This window comes from Hylobates moloch, unplaced genomic scaffold, assembly GCF_009828535.3.
Source record: "Hylobates moloch isolate HMO894 unplaced genomic scaffold, HMol_V3 SCAFFOLD_15, whole genome shotgun sequence".
NCBI lineage: Eukaryota > Metazoa > Chordata > Mammalia > Primates > Hylobatidae > Hylobates > Hylobates moloch.
Window position 1 is genome coordinate 66,772,525 of NW_026652290.1, and position 22,716 is coordinate 66,795,240.

At 33.9% G+C, this 22,716-nt stretch overlaps 1 protein-coding gene across 6 annotated transcripts in view; it reads left to right on the plus strand.

Moving 5' to 3' along the window:
- Nucleotides 1–22,716, plus strand: part of FANCL (FA complementation group L) — a 77,182-nt gene that overhangs the window by 24,608 nt on the left and 29,858 nt on the right. For 4 of the 6 annotated variants that reach the window (XR_009210124.1, XM_032178735.2, XM_032178733.2 and 1 more), the window contains 2 exons: nucleotides 12,110–12,206; nucleotides 17,675–17,758. Coding sequence is in view for 5 of the 6 variants with exons in the window: in XM_032178735.2 (XP_032034626.1) it covers nucleotides 12,110–12,206; nucleotides 17,675–17,758 (181 nt within the window). In the remaining variant the exon portion in view is untranslated. The remainder of the gene's footprint in view (nucleotides 1–12,109; nucleotides 12,207–17,674; nucleotides 17,759–22,716) is intronic. The other 2 variants (XM_032178734.2, XM_032178736.2) reach the window with 1 other exon arrangement.

Here is a 22,716-nt window from a genome sequence, read left to right on the forward strand (position 1 = left end):
TAGAGCCTCCAGAGGGAGCACATCTTTGCTGACACCTTGATTTTTGCCCAGTGAACGGATGTGGAACCCCTGGTCTCCAGAACTATGAGAGAATAAATTCCCATTGTTTTAGCCAAATATATATATATTATATGTATGCATTTATGTATTTTATATATATTATATATATTTATATATTATATATTTATATATTATATATATTTATATATTATATATTATATATTTATTATATATATTTATATATTATATATTATATATAGTTATATATTTTATATATATATATAGTGTGTGTGTGTGTGTGTGTGTGTGTGTATTTTTTTCTAAGTCCTATATTCTTTGTCTCACTGGTAGACCCTGAATTCCAATTAATTTCTCCTTGTATTATGAGCTTTCTAAATCTTGTTTTTCATTGCCTTTCTGCTTGACTTTTTATCCTCTTGTTCCCTACAGTTTAAGGATTTATCAGAAGTTTTGAGGGAATATTGGCAGAATGTTAGGCCAGGTTCTGGGCCTACCTTTCCCCAGATTCTGGCCTTTCAAGTTTGTTATTTTTATCTCTCTATCCTCAAGAGACTGGCAGAAATGCTGCTTTTTTTTGCCACTTAATAGCAGCTCTCTCTCTGGGCTCTTTGCCCAGATCCTTATTCTCTTGCCCTGTACCAGAATGGATAAATATATTGAGGAAAATGGCTTCAGAATGTTGGCTTACTGCACTTCTGTTACCTCTTCTTTAGGACTTTGGCCCTTCAAGGCCTGGTCAGTTTAGCAATTCTTTGTTGCTTTCAATTTTTTTTCCCCCATTTTCCTTTTATCAGCCTACTTGAGTTGTTCACTGTAGAAGTGTTGGTCTTTAGCAAGCTATTCCATTTAGGCCAGAAATAGATGTTACATATAATTTTAAGTGTGCTGTATTATGATATTGAGGACTGGTTGGTATTTATTCATGAGATCAGGCTTTATTTATTAAGACATTAGTCTTGAGTAGGATTTGGGATGGTTGGAGCCTTTTAAATAAAATTAAGCATAACAATAGTGAGGGGAGACAGGGAAGACAAGCAAAAAGTTGAGATGCCCTAGCAGCAGTTCCTGCTGAGGTTATGATTAGTTTTGTGGCATTGATGTCATGGACCTAGTCATTCTTTAGCTATAGATGGATGGAATAAAGAAATATTATTTTGACTTATTTTCAGATGCTTAATGTTAATATTTGTTTTTTAGAGCATAGTTGGAAATGTAGAAAGGGTTTGGCAAGGACGGAGGAAATGTTCTAGTTTTATTTCTGTTGTATTGAGGTAGTGAGTTTGAGGCAGCCTACCTCAGTGGATCTGACATTGTTGAGAGAAGTCCAAGAAGAAAAATCAGTTGAAGCATTAAGGATGTGATACGAGATTTTTGAATCACTCATTTTTTTACCCTGCTAATAATATTTATGGACTTCCTATAATGTAAAGCACTAAAGATACATAAGACAAGACTTAAGATTCCTCATGGGCCAGGTGTGGTGGCTGACACCTGTAATCCCAGTACTTTGGGAGGCTGAGGTGGGGCAGATCAGTTGATCTCAGGAGTTTGAGGCCAACCTGGGCAACATGGTGAAACCCCGTGTCTACAAAATACAAAAATAAATAAATAAATAAATTAGCTAGGTGTGGTGGTACACACCTAGCTTCTCGGGAGGCTGAGGTGGGAGGATCACTTGAGCCTGGGTAGGTCGAGGCTGCAGGGAGCTGAGATCACACCACTACACGTCAGTCTAGGTGACATTGAGACCCTGTCAACAAGAACAACAACAACAGAGATTCGTCATGGAACTTATATCTAGTGGAAGACTCAGAATTTAGGTAGTTGATCATAGTAATGCTGAATTATGACCACAATAAGAAGGGTAGAGTATAATTATAGGATTCTTGAGAGTTATAAGAGAAATAGTCAAGCATATAAAATATTTTATGGAGTAAGTGTTTTGTGAGCTAAATAGAAAGTGTTGTCTTTTGCTTTGTATTATACCCATTGTTCTAATATAGGAGAAAAAGGAACAGATTTCTAATTTTGATAATAGATGAAAGCCAAAAATAAGGATATGAATAGCTCTATCATATGTCACTTATCACAATATAATTGCCTCCTTTTTTCAGTAATATTGTTACATACAGGGACTGTTGTTTATGAAGTTTCTGTTGCGTGCCACTGACTCTGCTAGATGCTTCATGTATTCTTATTTAATTTCTCAGGACAAATTTTAAGATAAATATTTTTGTTTCCAACTTTTTCTATAAAACAAGTGTATATAGACAGGGCTGGGTACATAACACAACTCAGGCATTCTGTGTGAATGATGCTCCCTAGAGTTGTCCCATAGGGCAGCTCCGATATGGAACCTTTAATAAATTCTCCCCAACTACTTGGAGATAGTCACACATTGAGGGTGAAACTAATAAAAAGTATCTTACCGCGAATAAAATGGATGATTTGCAAAATTAACACACCCTTGGAGAGTTTCAAAATCTGTTGCATAGATTTGTGAAAGATTATAGTTTAATTATAGTTACTAAGGTGGATGAATGACTTTTTTTTCCCTCTCTTTTTTTTTTTTTCTTTTTTAAGAGGCAAGGTTTTGCTGGAATGCCCAGGCGAGTCTCACACTCCTGGGCTCAAATGATTCTCCTGCCTCAGCCTCCCAAAATGCTGGGACTAACAGGTGTGCGCTGCCATGCCTGGCCTAGGATGAATAAATGACTTTCGATTTAGCTGCTGTTACTTAATCATTTGTTTTATACTGTTTAAAAATAAAGAATGTGTTAGCAGAAGAAAAGTGGTGTGCATGGATTGTGAGAAGCCAAAGAAGATAATTCTGTTAGTGTTAATCCATCACTGTCTGGTAGAGTCACAAAACCTATCAACTTTATTTTTATGGCTTAACTCTTAAATTAGGTCTGGTACACACATAGACCGATAAAATTGGGTTCCAGGACCTGCTGATCTAAAGCTGAGACCTGAACTGTGCTGTCCACGTACTAGAATTGCTACTGTTTAAGGCCCTGCCTGAGGAGCTGGCTGAATACTTAATTTAAATTATATTTTGAAATGACACACACAGTGATTTGCATGACAGATTGATTTAAATGTATTTTCAGAATCTTAATGATTTCTAGACTCTGACAATAAGTCTATATTTTCCTTACACTCTAAATAATAATCTTGTAGATTTGTCAGTATAATCATAAAATCTGATAAAGAAAAATCCTTGTTAGGTAATGCTGGCCTTGCTGTGTTTTTTAATTACATATTTGGTATTTCTAATCAACTCTATAGGATTAGACATTAAACAAATTCTAAGTTGGAAAAGAAAAAGAAATATTTAAAATGAGATGAAAGCTTCCCTTTCTTTCCTTAGAAAGAAATATGGAAATAATATTGAGAATTAGTAGCTGACCTTAAGTTTGATTGCTATTGTTATAATTTCTGTTCTTGTTTCAATTTCTATAAAAACACAGTCAAAACAGCAACTTCCCCAAAGGTTAACATGAAGATGGTATGACAGGTCTGGGTTCTTTTGGGTGTAACACTGGCTCCCAAAGGTAAGTGATACAAAATGATGTCTTGGTGGGTTTCTGTTAACTTGTGCCCATGTTGTTTTACAGAATGGCCTATTAAAAAAATAAGAATTAAACAGTCCTTTGTGTTTAACAAGATTTTCTGTTTGGTATTAAGAGTATCCTAGAGTTGAAAGTACCAAATACTTTTGCTTTGAGTAGCTTATCATGCATGCCATTTTGCCTAGGACAGCCCTAATTTATGCTTTTTGTCTTGGCCCCAGTCAGTCTCAAAAATGTCCCAGTTTGGAAGAAATGCATATCACTTTATGATATGGTTTGGTTCTGTATCCCCTGTGTCCCCACCCAAATCTCATCTTGAGTTGTACTCCCACAATTCCCATGTGTTGCAGGAGGGACCTGGCGGAAGATAATCACGGGGGCAGTTTCCCCCATACTGTTCTCATGGTAATGAATAAGTCTCAGGAGATCTGATGGTTTTATCAGGGGTTTCTGCTTTTGTGTCTTCCTCATTCTCTGCATTCTCTGTTTGCCTGCTGCCATCCATGTAAGATGGGACTTGCTCCTCCTTGCCTTCCACCATGATTGTGAGGCTTCCCCAGCCATGTGGAACTGTAAGTCCAATTAAACCTCTTTCTTTTGTAAATTGCCCAGGCTTGGGTATGTCTTTATCAGCAGCATGAAAACAGACTAATACAGTAAATTGGTACCAGTAGAGTGGGGCCCTGCTGAGAAGATACCTGAAAATGTGGAAGTGACTTTGGAACTGGGTAGTGCCCAGAGGTTGGAACAGTTTCGAAGGCTCAGAAGATAGGAAAATGTGGGAGAGTTTGGAACTTCCTGGAGAGTCGTTGCATGGCTTTGCCCAAAATGCTGATGGTGATATGGACAGTAAGGTCCAGGCTGTGGTGGTCTCAGATGGAAATGAGGAAGTTATTGGGAACTGGAGCAAAGGTTACTCTTGTTATGTTTTAGCAAAGAGACCGGTGGTATTTTGCCCCTGCCCTAGAGATTTGTGGAACTCTGAACTTGAGAGAGATGATTTAGGGTATCTGGTGGAAGAAATTTCTAAGCAGCAAAACATTCAAGAGGTGACTTGGGTGCTGTTAAAAGCATTTAGTTTTAAAAGGGAAACAGCATAAAAGTTCAAAAAATTTGCAGCGTGACAGTGTGATAGAAAAGAAAATCCCATTTTCTGAGCAGAAATCCAAGCCAGCTGCAGAAATTTGCATAAGTAACAAGGAGCCAAATGTTAATCGCCAAGACAGTGGGGAAAATGTCTCCAGGGCACACCAGAGGTCTTCACGGCAGCCACCCACATCACAGGCCCGGAGGCGTAGGAGGAAAAAGTGAGCACAGGGTCCCAGAACTGTCTGCAGGCTAGGGACTTGGTTCCCTGCATCCCAGCTGCTCCAGCTGTGGCTGAAAAGGGCCGGTGTAGAGCTTGGGCCATGGCTGCAGAGGGTGCCAACCCCAAGCCTTGGCAGCTTCCACATGGTGTTGAGCCTGTGGGTGCACAGAAGTCCAGAATTGAGGTTTCAGAACCTCCACCTAGATTTCAGAAGATATATGGAAATGCCTGGATGCCCAGGCAGAAGTTTGCTGCAGGGGTGGGGCCTTCATGGAGAACCTTTGTTAGGGCAATGCGGAAGGGAAATGTGGAGTTGGAGTCCCCACACAGAGTCCCTACTGAGGCATCACCTAGTGGAGCTGTGAGAAGAGGGCCACCATCTTCCCGACCCCAGAATGGTAGATCCACCGACAGCTTGCACACTGTGCCTGGAAAAGCCACAGGCACTCAACACCAGCCCATGAACTCAGCCAGGTGGGGGTGCCATACCCTGCAAAATCACAGGGGTGGAGCTGCCCAAGGTCATAGGGACTCAACTCTTATATCAGCATGATCTGGATGTGAGACATGGAGTCAAAGGAGATCATTTTGGAGCTTTAAGATTTGACTGCCCTGGTGGATTTTGGACTTGCATGGGGCCTGTAGCTCCTTCGTTTTGGCCAATTCCTCCCATTTGGAATGGCTGTATTTATCCATTGCCTATACCCCTGTTGTATCTAGGAAGTAACTAACTTGCTTTTGATTTTACAGGCTCATTGGTGGAAGAGGCTTGCCTTGTCTTAGATGAGACTTTGGTCTGTGGACTTTTGAGTTAATGATGAAATAAGTTAAGACTTTGGGGGGCCTGTTGGGAAGGCATGATTGGTTTTGAAATGTGAGGACATTTGGGGAGAGGTCAGGGGTGGAATGATATGGTTTGACTCTGTGCCCCTACCCAAGTCTCATCTTGAATTGTACTCCCACAGTTCTCATGTATTGTGGGAGGGAGCTGGTGGGTGAAAATTTAATCATGAGGGCGGTTTCCCCCATACTGTTCTCATGGTAATGAGTAAGTGTCACGAGATGTGATGGTTTTATTAGGGGTTTCTGCTTTTGCATCTTCTTCATTCTGTCTTTGCTGCCATCTGTGTAAGATGGGACTTGTTCCTTCTTGCATTGCACCATGATTGTGAGCCTTCCCCAGCCACATGGAACTGTGAGTCCAGTTAAGCCTTTTTCTTTTGTAATTGCCAAGTCTTGGGTATGTCTTAGCAGCCTGAAAACAGACTAATACACTTTATAAGATACATTTATTGTAATAATCTTATGTTCCTAGATAATTCAGAAGTTAAGTGGTTCTAGTAGAAATGTGCTGATACTTTCGTCCTTTTTAGACAATATATTATTTATCATTTAGAGTGAGTACCATTCAACTAGTTGAACTTTTCAAGTTTGTCTTGGGAAAGAGCTAACTGTGTTTTACTAAATCTGATGTGCGAACTGGGAGATTGTCAGCACATATTGTTAGATTTTTGATTAAGCCCACTATCTTAGAAGCTGATTAATGGTGATATTTTGTATAATTGTTAATGCATTTTGAAGATTTATAACATATTGGGGAAATGGAGATTCTTGTTCATACTAAATTCATTCCAATAATTATACCAGAGCTTTAATTCTGGCTTATCTGCTGTGTGATCTTGGGCAAACTTAATCTCTTTAAGTCACATTTTTTCATTTTTTAGAGGAAGCTAATAATGCCTAATAATAAAGATTTCAAAGAGGCATGTTATGTGACTCATATAGTTCCTAGTGTAAAGTAGGTGTATCAGGTTGTTGAGATACTAGTTCAACTGACAGTATCAGACTGTGTCTAAGTTTTATAGTACTTAATTAGTGTTATGACTTAATTACAACCAATAATGATAATTTTTGTTCTGTAAAACGTAAGAGCATAGACATTAACCAGTATGGTTTTCAGTTAAACTGAAAACCTTTATAAATAGGATGATTTTTCTTCATGCATAAATCCATGTCATTGAATAACTGCAAATTATCTAGTAGTAACAATAATCATGTTTTTCTAGGTTGGTAATATGCTTAACAGTATTTAATTAAAACAGTTTGCTTTCAGCTATTGTTTGAAACTTACACATGAATCAGTAAATGTGAACCAGTCTGACAACATCCTCTACATTTTCATATATACATGGAACATGGTACACTGACACATACATAGGAATATAAAACTTTCATATTCCTTTTTAAAAAGTTTATTATGCGTTTGGCAAGCTAAAACTTATATGAAAAGGAGCAATGTGGGTTTGGAGAAGTTTGAAGTATTTTGGGCTACAAATAATTTAGGAGAGTTCTTAGAGGAGGCGAATGTTGGGATAAGCTTTGAAGGAATATACAGAGCCTTTAAAGGGAAGGAATGGTGAAGGCAAGGTTGTAGCAGTAGAAATGTGCAATTTATTTTTTGACTTTGGAGTAGATCAGTTGCTCACATAAGGCGATTAACATATTAGGGCTAAACTGAGGGGTCTTGACTAGGAGGCTAATGATTCTCTATATGCAAGTGGTAGGGACTCATTGAATATTTTTGAGCAAGGGATTGATATGATTAAAAATGTATTTAGGAAGATTAGACACAGAAGGCAGAATGGATTGGTGTACAGAGAGGAAGTAAAGGCACCCATTAGGAAGATTGTTTCTAGTAATCTAGATATGAAGTAGTTAATGCTTAAACTTGAGAGTGGCAATAAAAATGGAAACTTGGATGCTTTATTCAAACATGAAGGTCTTCAGTCTGTCTTTTGAAGCAGTCTGCCTGTTGATGTTAATACTACTTAAATGCATCTAGATGGCTAAAGAAAATAAAAGCTAAATAACTTAAACTCTTGGTCAATATAAGTGCAGTATTTTATGAGCTATATAAAACACATTTCTTCTGCTTTGTTTTACTTGATAACATTCAGCTATTAACAGGGACAACAACAAAAACATCCCTGAAGCTGTATTATTAACAAACATTTTAAATGTTTAAAAAATTTAACTTATAAAGAAATATAGCAAATGATAAATACAAAGTGGAGTGCCAAAAGTAAAATATTTTATTTCTTTAGATTTTATACTTCAGTTTTATATTTGCTTTGTCAATTTTAGAATATGCTTAGCTTAGTGATAATATCTAAACTCCTTCTAAATACAAATCTTATTTTGTGGGCTTATTGCTAGCATTTTATTTAAAAATTTGAGCTTTCCAATGATGATAGTTTCCTAAATCATTATTTGAATGATTTATATTTTATTTAAGTGAATAAAAATTATTTATTTCCTGTTGTCTAAAGTGAGATGTCCAACTTAAAATAGACTTAAAAAAAATTTAGTGACATGGTCTCTCTCTTTCACCAAGGCCAGAGTGCAGTGGTGCCATCATAGCTCACTACAACCTCAAACTTTTGGGCTCAAGCAATCCTTCTGCCTCAGTCTCTTGAATAGCTGGAACTACAGGTGCACGGCACCATGACGAGTTAGTTTAAAAAAGTTTTTTGTAAAGATGAGGTCTCGCTGTGTCGCCCAGGCTGGTCTTGAACTCTTGGGCTCAAGTAATCCTCCCCTCAGCTTCCCAGAGTGCTGGGATTACAGGCATGAGTCACTGTGCTTGACATGAAATAGACTTTCTTAGACAAACTGATTTGATATCACTTGTAAGAGTTTATCACTCTTTTTTTCCTTTAAGATCTCTTCCATACACCAAACACCAAGATATTTTTTTCTGTCATAAATTGATACAAATAGTCTCTGTTAGTTATATCATAGGCTAGGCTGCTGTTAACAAAGAGAAATGTAAATCCTCAGTAGTTGAAACAAGGTAGAATTTTATTCATCTCTCATTTAACAATTCAGAGGTAGGCAGATGGTCAAGAGTGGGTTGGTGCCTCTCTTCACAAGGACATTCAAGAATCCAGATTGCTTTTGTTTCTCAGCCATCCGCTGTGACTGCATTGTTCAGTAGCCACATGCGGCTATTGACATTTACATTTAAATTAACTTAAATAAAAAACCCACTAGCCACATTTTAAGTCCCTCATAGACACATGGCTGGTGGCTACTGTTTTAAACAGTGCAGCTATCTCATACCTTCATCATCGCAGAGTGTTTTGTTGGTTAGTGCTTTATAGAGTGTTGTTCCTATCCTCATGATTTTTGCTAGCTCATATTGGCCTGTCCAAGTTCTAGTCTTCAGGAAAGGGGAGTAAGAGGAGGGAAGAGAGGAAAGCATAGTTCTGTTATAAATGATCCCCCAAAAGCACACATCACTTGTGCTTGTAGTCCATTGGCCAAAATGTAGTTATATGCAGACACCTCCTTGCAAGGGCAGCTAGGACAAGTCACTAGCTGGGTGAACTGGATCCTGCTAAAACTTGGTTGTGTTGAGAGTTGGGTGGGGGCAGGGATCCCATTACCAAACTGGAGAAGATGAGTTAAATACTAGAGGGCAATTGACAATCAAGGTCACATATACTAAAATCTATTAATAATCACAGTAAGGTTTCTTTCCATCCCCCAAAATGACCAGGAAGCAGCATGGGTAAAATGTACCTTGATTTTAAATGGCCATGCTGGTATTAACCTGGAATTATAAATGTTTTTTACTGCTTTATTTAAATTACATCTTAAAGTTTAACAAAATCAACCTCATGGCCATTTTGGCTTACAGGCCATATTTTTGAGCGTGGCACTTTTTCTGTAGTGTGTTACCTCTCTGACTTACATTGTGGGATGATGATAATTTTATGTTATGTGATTACAAACAAAGAACTAAAGAGCTTTTATTTCTGTGTTATTTTATAGATGTTAAAAAATGATTTTAAACGTGATGGTGAGCAACAATGTGAAGTACAGAAAGTAGTAGGTGGTGATTTAGTTTTTTCTTCACCCCTCTTAAACATGCATGCCTTCTCTCTCCCTCTATATATTCATCATGGTTATGAACTATTTAAGGCTTATAAAGAAAGCAGTCTCCCATATTATTTTCTATCCCCAGTCTTATTCTTTGAGACAAATACTTTGAAATACTCATGTTTACAACTTCCATGTTTCAAAATAATCTGCCTACATGCAATATTTCTTTATTTTTTAGGAATTATGAACTGATTACTATAATAAAAAATAATTTAGCTAATGTATTATTTCTATTTTTCTTCTTTTTATTTTTCCATCGGCTTTACTGTTTCTTAAACCTCTTTCACGTCCATTCAATTAAAGATGGTATCTCTTAACTTTCAAATGAGCAATTATAGATTTTATTGTTTCTAATTTTCCATTCTGGTATCTTTCCCATTTCTACTTCCCAATTTTTGTCAATTCTTCATTTTAAATTGCAGTAGTCAAATATATTTACATTAGTCTCTCTAACTATAATTAAGTCTTTTAGCATTGCATATTCCTGGATTCTAAAAATTGTAACTAGTAACAGTTTAATTTTTAATGACTACATAAATATTTTTAACTGAAAAGTTAGTGGCAGAGTAATTACAATTTTTTAACGCAGTTTTATTGTGTATAATTTGGTTTAAAGTTTCTTCTTCCCCCTTTTATCATGCACTTAAAAATTCCCATAAATTTTACCAGTATATCAGTCATACTCTCTATCCTGAACACTGCATTTTTGCCAGCTGTTTCTGCCTGGAGTCCTTGTTCTCTCTTCTTTTCTGTTTTATCAGCCAGTGCTCTTTTAACTACTCTACATTTTCCTAAAAGTTGTTGAAAATTTTCTTTAATTAATACTATTCCATCTTCTTTTTTTATAACTGTAGGTTTATACCTTTGAAACATTTTTTTAAATGATTAATTTTTTTGGAAGTAGAGAATATAAATGCATGTGCTTAACATCTTGAATCTGAAGTGGAAGTTTTAAGAGTCAGGTATTGATATATCTGAACTTTAGAGTCATATGGTAAAACGTGATAAAGACATTCTAATTTTTTTTGGAGGTGAAGCATTTACAGATATAGCTGAAAGAAAATATAGTCATTGTTATTTTTATGTGTATAAAACACTTTCTAGAATAGTTTTACTTTTGTTTTCTAAGACCCTAGACCTTTTACAGATTATGATAAAATTTCCATTCTATTATTGAAGATACATATCTTCAGATTTAGATATATTTTCATTACAGTGTTTCACAACTTCATTGTGCATTTCTTGAAATCAGCCCATTTTATCATTATATAGTACCTGGTCAGTATCTAAATGGCATATAGTGATATTAAGAAAATATATTTCCTAAGTTAGGAGGCTTATATTCTGAACTCCAATGGGTCTTACTATCAGCCTGGGTGATAAGTTTTGCAATACTCTTAGACTACTTTTTATCTTTATAAGAGAATAGTATTGTAAAAATGTCAAAAATATCCATATGCCCAGTTCACTAGTAAGTATACTGCTAAATGTGAACCTTTTTGGCAGTAGCTTATGCTACTCAAGGGACCGTATTTTTACAGAATAATATATTTCAAAGGATATTGGTTTCCATTGTAGAAAATTCATGCATTTAGAGTAACTTAAAGCCAAAACAGTTGTGCTTGTGCTATGTGTTTAGAATATTAGTCATCTTGAATACATGCATAGGTTAAGTGTCAGAAGCTATATATCGTGCAGAAAGAAAATTTATTGTTAGGAGACCAGGCTGTACCTGTGCTTATACAGCATTTTCCTTAGAGGATCAATTTGAGTATATGAACAAGTACCAGCTAGATTTTTGCACGGTAACATTATTGATAATATAGGAGAAGTTCATTGAGGAGAAAAACAAAGGAAGCATAAAAGTCTCATACTGTATGAAACTACAGAAATGGATCAAAGAGTTTGACAGGAAGTTTAATGTGTACATAAGTAGAGGCTGACAGGAACATGCTGTGTGTGCCAAAGGTTCCAGTGATGGAAAACTGAAACATAGTGCTCACTGACCACAGCATGAGCCTTGACACACATTGTAAATAATCCAGAGATATATGACTGCATTAAGTGCTAGGCTGGTGTATGAACGGCAGTAAATCTATAGCAGCAGAAAGGGTTGGCATGCAGAAATTCCTCTGATTAATTTTTATAATGGATTAATAGGATATAGCAAATATTTTCATTTCAAATTCTACCATCTCCAGTTCCCCTCTCCAACTCTCCCCGATGTGATCATTTTTTATTCTCCTCTGCTCACCAGACTTGTGTATGCGGATACCTGCTTCAGTACCATCAAGTTAAAAGCAGAAGATGCTTCTGGTAGAGAGCATTTAATCACTGTCAAGTTGAAGGCAAAGGTATGTGCCTTGTTAAACTGTTATTGTGATCAGGAAATACTTTGTGAAATGAACTCTGTGAATGCTCTCAATGTAAAGAAGTGCTAGTTGCATCTAAAAATACATATATCATGCTTTAAAACATTGATTTTGGAAAGCTTCAAAGAATTTATTCACCACGTTTCCAAAAGCCTAGACAGTTTTATGTCATATTTTAGTCCAAGTTTGATCAAAATACAGACTTTATGACAAATACTACAAATACAATTTTATAGACTCAGAGTACCATGGTGTTAATTTTGTAACATCCTGTGTAGAAGACAGTGGACACTTCTACTATCCCAAGTTGTACTGAGAAAAATCTTTTGCATTCAACTGTTACTATAAATTTCTTTTGTAGTTCTTATTCTTATCTGTGATCCTCACTCCCTAACACGAACAACATATATGCATACTTTTTTATATTTTGTTTGCTTTGGCTGGGGTTTTTTGGCTTATTTTAAGAATTTGCAGAGGTTATGCCTCTATTTATAGATCCCTTATAGGATAGTGATCTATAATCACAAATTTTATTGGCACAAAACATGGTTGTTTCATCTTTATTTTTTAGTTCTAAATTGTGAATTTGGACAAATAGGTAAAATAAACAAGTTTAGCATATTAATCATTTACCTAGTGATCACTGGAGAAACATGAGAATTTGAAGAAAACCAGGACGTCCAACTTTTTTTTTTTTTTATTGTTCTTGGAGTCATCAATCAACTCCTTTTCAGAAGATTGTAGTGATGAAAAGATCAATTGTGTTTGTCCTTTTTAAAAATGTGTCTGGCATTTAAGCTTTCCACAAGAGAAAATTAATATATAAAGCTGTACTGGATGACACAGAAAAGTTGATATCTTACAGTGTTTCTATAACAGACAGGTTGAGAAATGACTAATTCTCTCTTTCACACACAGAATGTGTAGGTCTAATTTTAAGATCCATATGTGATAAGTCTTGGAAAAAATTAGTGGGATGGAAATCTCATTATTTGTAAAATAAGTTAGATAATTATTTTTATTAAATTGAAAAGATTTTTATTTTCTTTTTTAGTTTGTAAAGGTATGCTTTTTTTTTAAGAGAAATTTGTCTTTATCCTTCCGAAGGGTCACATGTTGCCAGTGTCAAGGGTTCTGTCATTTCCTTCAAAGCTCTGTTTATATTTCGTACCTTAGTAAAATTAGCTATTTTTCTATGAGGACCAAAACTAAAGATTTTAAATACACCCTGTCTTCATTTTTACAAGCTCTTCTACTTCCTAAGAAGATGTTGCTATAAATTTGTGCTGCCTTTAACTATAACTACAAGATTTTAATCCAAGTTGATGACATTTAGTTCATTTATTGGTAGTATTCAGAGTGAGGATGTGACAATTTAATGTGGTCCATTTTGTCTGCTTTTTTCTATACTTTTTCAAGGTAGATAAGATGATGCTTTTAGTATTTCTCTGGAGAATGTTTTCCAGGGTCAGTTTTGCAACATCTATAGTTACGAAGCACTTTTATGGATACTCTTGCAAAAGAGAAGAGAAAGCTTTATTTAAGCTGAGAAGGAATTTGGCAAAAAAAGAAAAAAAAAACAACTGTTTTGGAAAAAAGCATGTCACTGAATCTTATGTTGGTATGATTTATTAGAATCTTTATTTCTCAATTTAGTTTAGCTTTTATATATACACCACAGCTGTCTTTGAGATGTGATAATTTTTTTTTTTAGGAAAAAAAAGTTAGTTCTAGATTGTGAATTTGGACAAATAAGTAGAATAAACAAGTTCAGCATATTAATCATTTACCTAGTAATCACTGGGGAAACATGAGAATTTGAAGAAAACCAGGACATCTTTTTTTTTTTTTTTTTTTAGGAAAAAGGTATAGGTATATATAAAACCACCAGCAACTAATTGTCAAAACTTTTACTTTCAAAAGTAATTTACAACAACAAAAACTCCACATATAGGAATATTAACTGAAAAATATTTTAGGAAACAAAAATTTTAGGGAAAAAAAAAAGAAATTGGGCCTGGGATTGTCAGTCAACTACACTAATAGCTGAAATGTTAACTGTATGTTAAGAGTATATTATGCAAAATCTTAATCCAAACTAAGTTTTAAGTGGAATGCTGAATTTTTTTTTATTAATAACATACCTCAAAGTAGGCTTTTTTCAAAAATACACAAACCTTTATTTCTATTACTTGATTTTTTAAATATACAGTAAATAAATGCATTTGTTTTATTTATTCTGGAATACATACTCTCCCAATTCTACCACTTCCCCTCATGATCTCCAAGAAACTCACAAAGAAAACAAATACCTATTTTGACTAGATGTCCTTTATTAAAAGTAAATATGTAAATAAAAAATAAGTAGAAGTAAACCAGATACATTTTGTGGTTTTTATAGGTATATTTTTATGTAATACTTACAGTACATTTGGTACTGAATTACCTTTGCTTTACAAAAGAAGTAGCCCAGGGCTTTCTCAGCTTTGGTCAAGATCAGTACTACTTGAAAAACAAATTACAAATATGTATCAAAGAGGGTGGGCACTCTTTCTCTGCTACAATGTGTATGTATTTACTTGGGGATCAGCCTTACAGTTCTGTGATTGGATAGGTAGTCCAATCACAGAACAGACTTGGTTAAAATTTGTCTTAGAATATATTAGTATTATAGAGTCTAAAAAATATTGTGTGATAAAAATATATACTTAATATTAATGTAATCTTTTTTTTTTTTTAGTTACTGATTGGATTTTCTGCAAATGAGATTTGGAGAACTATGTTTTACTTGAAAATAATTAAATACTATACTTACTTTTCAGTTAATATTCCTATATGATATGGAGCTTTTGTTGTTGTAAATTACTTTTGAAAGGAAAAGTTTTGACAATTAGTTGCCAGTGGTTTTATATATACCTATACAGCTTACTACTGAAAAGTATCTTAATTTTGATCAAGTTACTTCGTTATGTTGTATTTAGTCATCTACATTGTAGTTAATACTATTATAATTCAGAAGCTATTCTGAAAATGAATATTTAGTATGCTAGTTTATATTTTAATATTTATGATAAATCATCCAGACTTATATAAATGTTCTTTTTAAGCTCTGTACTATTATGTGAAGTTTGTTATATAAACAAAATTGATTTTGCACATGAATGTAATTAACACATATTGCAAATGTTCATTTAACTCAGATATGAAGTAAAGCCACTTGCGTAAAGATCAGTCTAATTTATTGTATACATATTGTATTACAAATATAAGAATATATTTGAAAGATGTCATTATCTCAGAAACTACATACTGGACTCATTTATATATGTAGGATCATATATTTACTCTAACTTGCTTTTTTGTTTAACTATCTGTGGATCTCTTTCCATATCAGTACATTGATACCATTTACTATACTGAATCCTACTTGAATGTAGTATCTTACTCTCTTTTAGCATAATGAGCTGTGTATGTACTTAATGGGGCCACAGATACTTTACTTTGTTTATCTACTCCAAATACAGTAAACATTTCATTAATGTCTTATCTAGATTGATGATTCATTGAAGTTAGAGAGTTGATACTGTTCATTGTCAGCATCACCAAGATAAATAGCAGCAACTCAAAATGAACTAAATTGTCCATTTTTGACCCATAGAGGTTTCAAGTGCACATTATTATTTTTAAAGAATTCTGACATTTTAGAGGGAACAGAGATTGTGTAACACTTTTAGTTGAGTTTTGTCATTTTTACATGTGAAACAGCCAGAGAAATTAAATGACTTGTTCAAGATCATACAAGTTATTTAGCAGAGCTGGAACCAAAGAAAGGTGAGGTCTCTGTCTACATTTACTTTGAGATAATCACGATTTTAAAATATGGTATACAAATTGTTTTTCCAGTGATTACAGCAATGATACTCTGAAGCACATCATCTGATATTTTTGTCTGAAATAGAACTTCCTCTTTTAATTTCAGCATGATCTTTTTTTTTTTTTTCCAGAAGTAGACCACTGGAATATTTTTATATGATTTGTTACATATTTGCCTTTGTGTTAATTAGTTCTCCATAGCCAGATACCATTAGTCAGAGTGTATATTGATAGTAAGTCTTTTTAGCCAACTTATTATTGTAGCTAAATGTTAATTTTTTTGAAAGTGTTGATTTCAAATGTTTGTTAAATACTATAGTGATTTTTTTGTTCCCTTTTACTTACCCAGCAGAGTACTGAAAAATAAGAGGCTGAAAAAAGTGAAAGCCTGAAACTTCTTTTAAATATTTTGTCAAATGAAAGTTTTCCTAAAACTGATTTTCTTTCAGTACATTTAGCTTTTTAATGGAAAGAAGTGGGTATTTTTAATTACATGTGACTTTGAAGAATCAGAATTGGATTATAGAGAAATCATTAAGTATGATTCTCTAATAAGGAAATTGATTTTAAGACATTTTATCTTTTGCCTTTGTTAACTTAAAAACTTGGTTTGTCCTTATGACTGCCACTTTTTTTATGACTAGTTGAAGAAATAATTTTGTATTTAGCAATCTTTCAAAGGTTTTTCTTGCTAAAAACTCCTTTATTTTTTCTTAATAAGCCAGAAGATATTTCATTCTTTTTATTTATCTTCTTGCTAAAATTAATATCTTTAATATAGAAAATAATTTTTTAAATTGACAGCTATATGTATTCATTTTTGTGTGTTTCTTAATTCCTTTAACTGATCCTGCCTATATAAATAGAGACTGATGCTATTTGAAATTAAATTTAGGACTAGAAGAAAATTAAATATCAACTAATTTGACCTCTTATTTTAAAGATAAACAGAGATCCAGTTTGGTTCATTCCTGAAATCATAACTTCAGCAGCTGACCCAACACTGACTTAATTCATTACCTTTTACTCAACACCGATTGCTTTGGCACTTCCAAATCACCAAACTTGTACCTCCATAGGTTGACTATAATTAAGCTCTTCACATCACTATGAAAGTGGAGCAAAAATATTCATATGTAATACATTTGCAGTTATAATAATATGTTTTCCTCCAATATATCTAGTTTTTCTTTTTTTTTTTTTTTTTTTGAGATAGAGTCTCGCTCTGTCACCCAGGCTGGAGTGCAGTGGCGCGATCTCGGCTCACTGCCATCTCTGCCTGCCAGGTTCACGCCATTCTCCTGCCTCAGCCTCCCAAGTAGCTGGGACTACAGGCGCCCACCACAATGCCCGGCTAATTTTTTGTATTTTTTCGTAGAGGCGGGGTTTCACCGTATTAGCCAGGATGATCTCAATCTCCTGACCTTGTGATCCGCCCGCCTCGGCCTCCCAACGTGCTGGGATTACAGGCGTGAGCCACCGCGCCCGGCCCCTAATATATCTAGTTTTTCTAAAATACCTCATGTGATGTTAACACACAGAAGCAAAAATGGTCTAATTTTATGCTTTTTTAATAGTATCCTGCAGAATCACCAGATTATTTTGTGGATTTTCCTGTTCCATTTTGTGCTTCCTGGACACCTCAGGTAAATTCTCCTCAGGTAAATTCTTAAATTTGTTTTAAGTAATTAAAAAGTGCAGTTGTCCCAGAGTATCCATGGGGGGATTATTTCTTGGGCCCTCTGTAAATACCAAAATCCATGGATACCCAAATCTCTTATATAAAATGGGACTTTGTTTATAGCCTGTGCACAGTCTTCTCTATACTTTTAAGTTATCTCTAGATTATAATACCTAATACAATGCATATGCCATGTAAGTAGTTGTTATACTGTATTTTTAAATAGTTTTGTTATTTATTTATTTTTGAATATTTTCTGTCTGCAGTTGGTTGAATCTGCACATGTGGAATCCGTGGGTAGGGCCAACTGTAACTGTTTTTACTCAGGTAGTCATTATAGGTTATGAAGTAATCTTTTTTTTTTTCAGTTTCCTTAAGCATTTATTTATAAACACACCTTCTATAATGCTTCTTTTATATTTCCTTACAGTTAATGTCCATTTTCTTTCTCCCTCTCTACATGCACACACAAACACACCCACCCACACCCACGCATAAATACACACACCCACACACACACACACCATGCAGCCTGTAGATATTTATGCTTCATTTTCAGTAAACATGCAGAAGCACTTTTGACAGACATTTTCCTTTAAATTTAAATTCCAAAGAACTCTGTAGAAAGCAGTGAATGGTAACTGAAAAGTTGAGTGAAATTTTTTATATTGCTAAAACTTTTGACATTGATTACATAATATCAGAGAATCCTTTTCAGAGGAGAATGAATTATGACTGAAAACATAAACCTTGCCATTTCTACTCCATTTTTATTGTTTTAAAGTATTTGTCCTTAGTTCATTTTTGAACTTTGATTATATTCTTTTATTTTGTGCTTTAGAACCTTCAATATTTTGAGTAAAGAATACAGAAGATTCTCCTGCTTCTGTCAGTTGAATTTCGCAGTACATTGATGATATTAGCAAGATAATGTTTTTTAGAAGTGCATTGTAAACTATAACATAGATACAAGGTGGTATGATTATCAGTAGTACTATCACCGTTTCATGTGTGTGATTTTTAAGGATGTGGCACAATGTGATTAGTTAGGGCATAGTTCTTTCACCAAGTAAATTGTGGCAGTTGATAGCAAAATGGAGAGAACATTTTTATTCTTAGGCAAAGAGAAAAAACATTTCTAGTGACATTTTACAAATATTCTGTAAATGGAGGCTACTCATTTTGGCTATAAAATTTTGGTTAGATTTAAATAAAAAATTATGCTTGTATTTTAAAACATAAATACATGAGTAAAGTAAATATATAAGAAATTAGTAAAAAATAAAAAGCCTAATAGGATTTAAATAGTCTTGTCAAGGCCAAAATGCCATTTTAATTATATATTGTATTTATCCAAAAATTATTTTTCTCATATTCTTTTTTTGCTTTTTTTTTAAAGACCCAATCTCCCCACAATGGAAGTTGAGAAAACAGCAAAATAGAGAAGAGAGAGCCTGTAATTTGCTTTTGGTATTTTGATGTATGCAATAAGTAAAATACTATGTTGATTTTTTTTTCTATTAAAGAATTGGAATTATGCATAGATTTTATAGCTTTCTTTTTTTACTTTAAAAAAATTTCATGAAACCCATGTCCCTTTTTTTAAAATACACATTTTCTATTTGGCTCTGGAAGTTTAATCTTGATTTTTTAAGTGAGATTATGAGAAAATATCATAGGTTGTGTTACTGTTTCCAGGTGTTACTTCTAAATTATACTTTAATATTTATCACAATTCCAAGGTTGAAAAATACACTGTTTATGAGTTTCTTTGTGTTTTAGATGTAGATAATTCTAGAAGTTTCCCTAGGCATTTATCTGTGGAAAAATTTGCAATACCATGAAAAGATTGTTTAGTACTTACTTTATTTTGTTATTTAACAAAATTAGTTTGTGACTCTCTACTAGACTGGAAAGTCTTTGAAGGCAATTTCTTTTAAATTTTATATCCACATGCTTAGTGTCTTATTCATATAAGCATGGAATAAATATTAATATTAATTCAAATTTAAGTTTCAGGTTTAATTGGGTCATACAAGTTTTCTGTTTTGTAGTAACTCTAAGAAAATGTAGAATTAGTAGTAATGAGTGTTATAAATTCTTAATTTGTGGAATATACTGAAATTCTTAGCAAAATACAGATAAATTAAAACAGCCTTTTATCACAACTCAGATTTGACAAATGTTAATATTTTGTCACTTTTGGTTCGGATACATCTATATTTCTCTTTCTCTCAAAAATAAAATGTTTTAAGAATGCTAAGACCTGACCCCCTTTTCTGTCCCTCCTCCCAATCTTTCCTTTCTTTGCTTCGCTCCCTTTAAATAGTAACTGTTTACCCAAAATTGGTATATAGGCCATCCATGCATACTTTTTTGCCATATTTGTTTATGCCATATTTGCAGTCTGTTTTTTTAACATTATATAATTTCAGTGATTTATCCATAATCTGTCTACTATATTTATTTTAAATACTTTATATTATTCCATTATGTTAATCAGCAGCTTGATTTATCTGTAGCACTACTGATAAGGTTATTCACAAATTCTGACAAACAGTGCTGCAGTGAACATCCTTCCATGTTTCCTTGTGCACATGTATGAGACTTTTAGTATGGGTTTTTCCTAGAAGTGAAAATGCTGGATTTCAGGCTATGTGCCTCTTTGGGGTTACGCAATATTGACAAATTGCCTTCCATAATTGGTTGTATAAGTTTATATTCCCATTCAGCAATGCATATTCTTTCCAAGCTTTAGTCTCATCTTAGTCTGACCTTCTTATAAGTTTATAGTTATTGTTGTGTCCGTAGCCTTAGCCTATATTTTTTTCCTTTTATTATAAACATTTTATCTATATTTTGATATAATTTTTGGTTAGTTAAATGGGATATAAATATCTCTGTGGCATGTCTTTTAACTTTGTATATATTTTGTCATACAGAGTTTAACTTTCAGTCTGGTCACATCCTTCTTTTGTGGTTTCTGTTGTGTTTCAAATAAAATCTTTCATATATTTTTCTGAAAAGATATTCTGCTATAGTTCAGAAAGTTATTTTTACTATTTAAGTATTTAAGTATGAGATAGCACCTATTTTCTATATGCTTATGCAATTTGAATGTGTCTTCTTCATTTGTGTGGGTTGGGGGCTGATTTCACAGTTTTTCTTTTACACATGCCATTAATATTTAGAAAGTTTAAAATACATATCATTTACCTATAAGATTCTGGCTGTATATCATAAGGACTTTGGATGGTACCAGCAGTGTGAACTCTGAGTCTTTTAGACATGATAAGAGTGTTGGTAGTTTATGTTTTGAAAATGAGAAGAAATGTGAGACTTCTTTGTTATGTGTGATCTTTTTTAATTGGCTGGCTGAAAACAGTTCTGCTTGTGGGAGTTTTTTTAAAACAATTTTTTTAACAGTTGTTTCTCTTAAGCAATATAAATGTTACTGTTTAATAGCAGAGTTAGATTTAAGATATGGTAAACAGATTTCAGATAATTGATTTTTTAAAAATCCCTTTCTGCTTTTGTGTATTCCCTCTTTGGAGTCAGTGTTTCTGGACTTTAAACTTGGAAGATCTTTATTTTTCTTTTTTTTTTTGTAATATAATAGACATGGCTTTGTGGCATCCATATTAAAAATGGGTAATTTTCCTTATGGTCCCTGTCTTCCTGCTGGGTTGATAATGTTTTGATGTATTTTTCTTTTGCTCTGATGAGAGGTCTGCTGCTGCTGCTCTGACATATTCATTTGGATGAATAATTATAACTTGCACAATGTCAAGCTGAAGATGGTAGGGTTTTGTGCGTCATGACAAGCCTAGTAGCCAGTGCAGGTGTCTCACAGCATGATCAGCAACAGCCAGTGTATTCTGGCTCAGAGGAGACATTTATAGTAGTAAGAAATCAGCACCAAGGGCAAGGCTGCTGCTACTATTGCTGCCATGATACGTGCCAAAGAAACACAAAGTGCTTCTCAAAGACAAGTGTCTAAGCACCTCTTTCTAGATATTTACTTTGTTTGCTCAGTTAATCTTTTATAGATTTTAGCATAGACGATGAGAACATCTCATAATTTTATTCTACTTCCTAACATCACAAATGCTTCAAAATATATATTTAATAATTGTTTTAGAATTTTACATACTGGTTAGATGTGTAAATACTCTCGACTGAGACTATAGAATGCCCTAATATCAGATTTTAAGTGCACTGATCTTATGATTATAAAAAAACGAAATTCCTTTTGTCCAGGTCACTGATCAAGCAAAAATGGATGTTAAAATTGCGATTTTGCCTTTAAGTGTGCCACTAAGTGCAGGCTTGGTGAAGTATTCTTGCCATGGGCGGTTGGAATCCTCAGGTTCAGTGTGGTGTAGTGAATAGTGGTCTTTATATTTTTTATCATGGAAATCTTATATTCTTGGAGTAATGCCATGAATGCAAGAAGAGCAAAACTAATGATAAAGCCTCTGGCTGATAATCTGATGGTGAATGAAGAATTTGTAATTAAAGGAAGCAGTCCTATTACATAGCAGGGAGCATGATCCATTAGTTAGAGCAGTATACTAGCAGTTGGGTATTGTAAGTTGTGTTTACAGTTCAGCCATTAATTTAATTGTATTAGTTCAGACAAGTCACATAACTGCCCTTTGCCTCAGTTCATATGTACTGTATATGGAAATGGTGAACCTTTTTTCTTTCATGGATATATAAAGAAAAGTAAATCGGGTTTAAAACAAACACAGTGTTGGGGCAAATCCCCCAGTTTTTCACCCTAATGATCCTGTGGAAGTTCTTTTGACCAACTGGATTTTTTTTCCTTTCCATTTTTACCTCTGCTGTTTTTTTTTGTTTGTTTTGTTTTGTTTTTTTAAGATTAAGAAAATTTCCTTTTATTCCTCATTTGCTAAATTTTTATGATGAATGGAT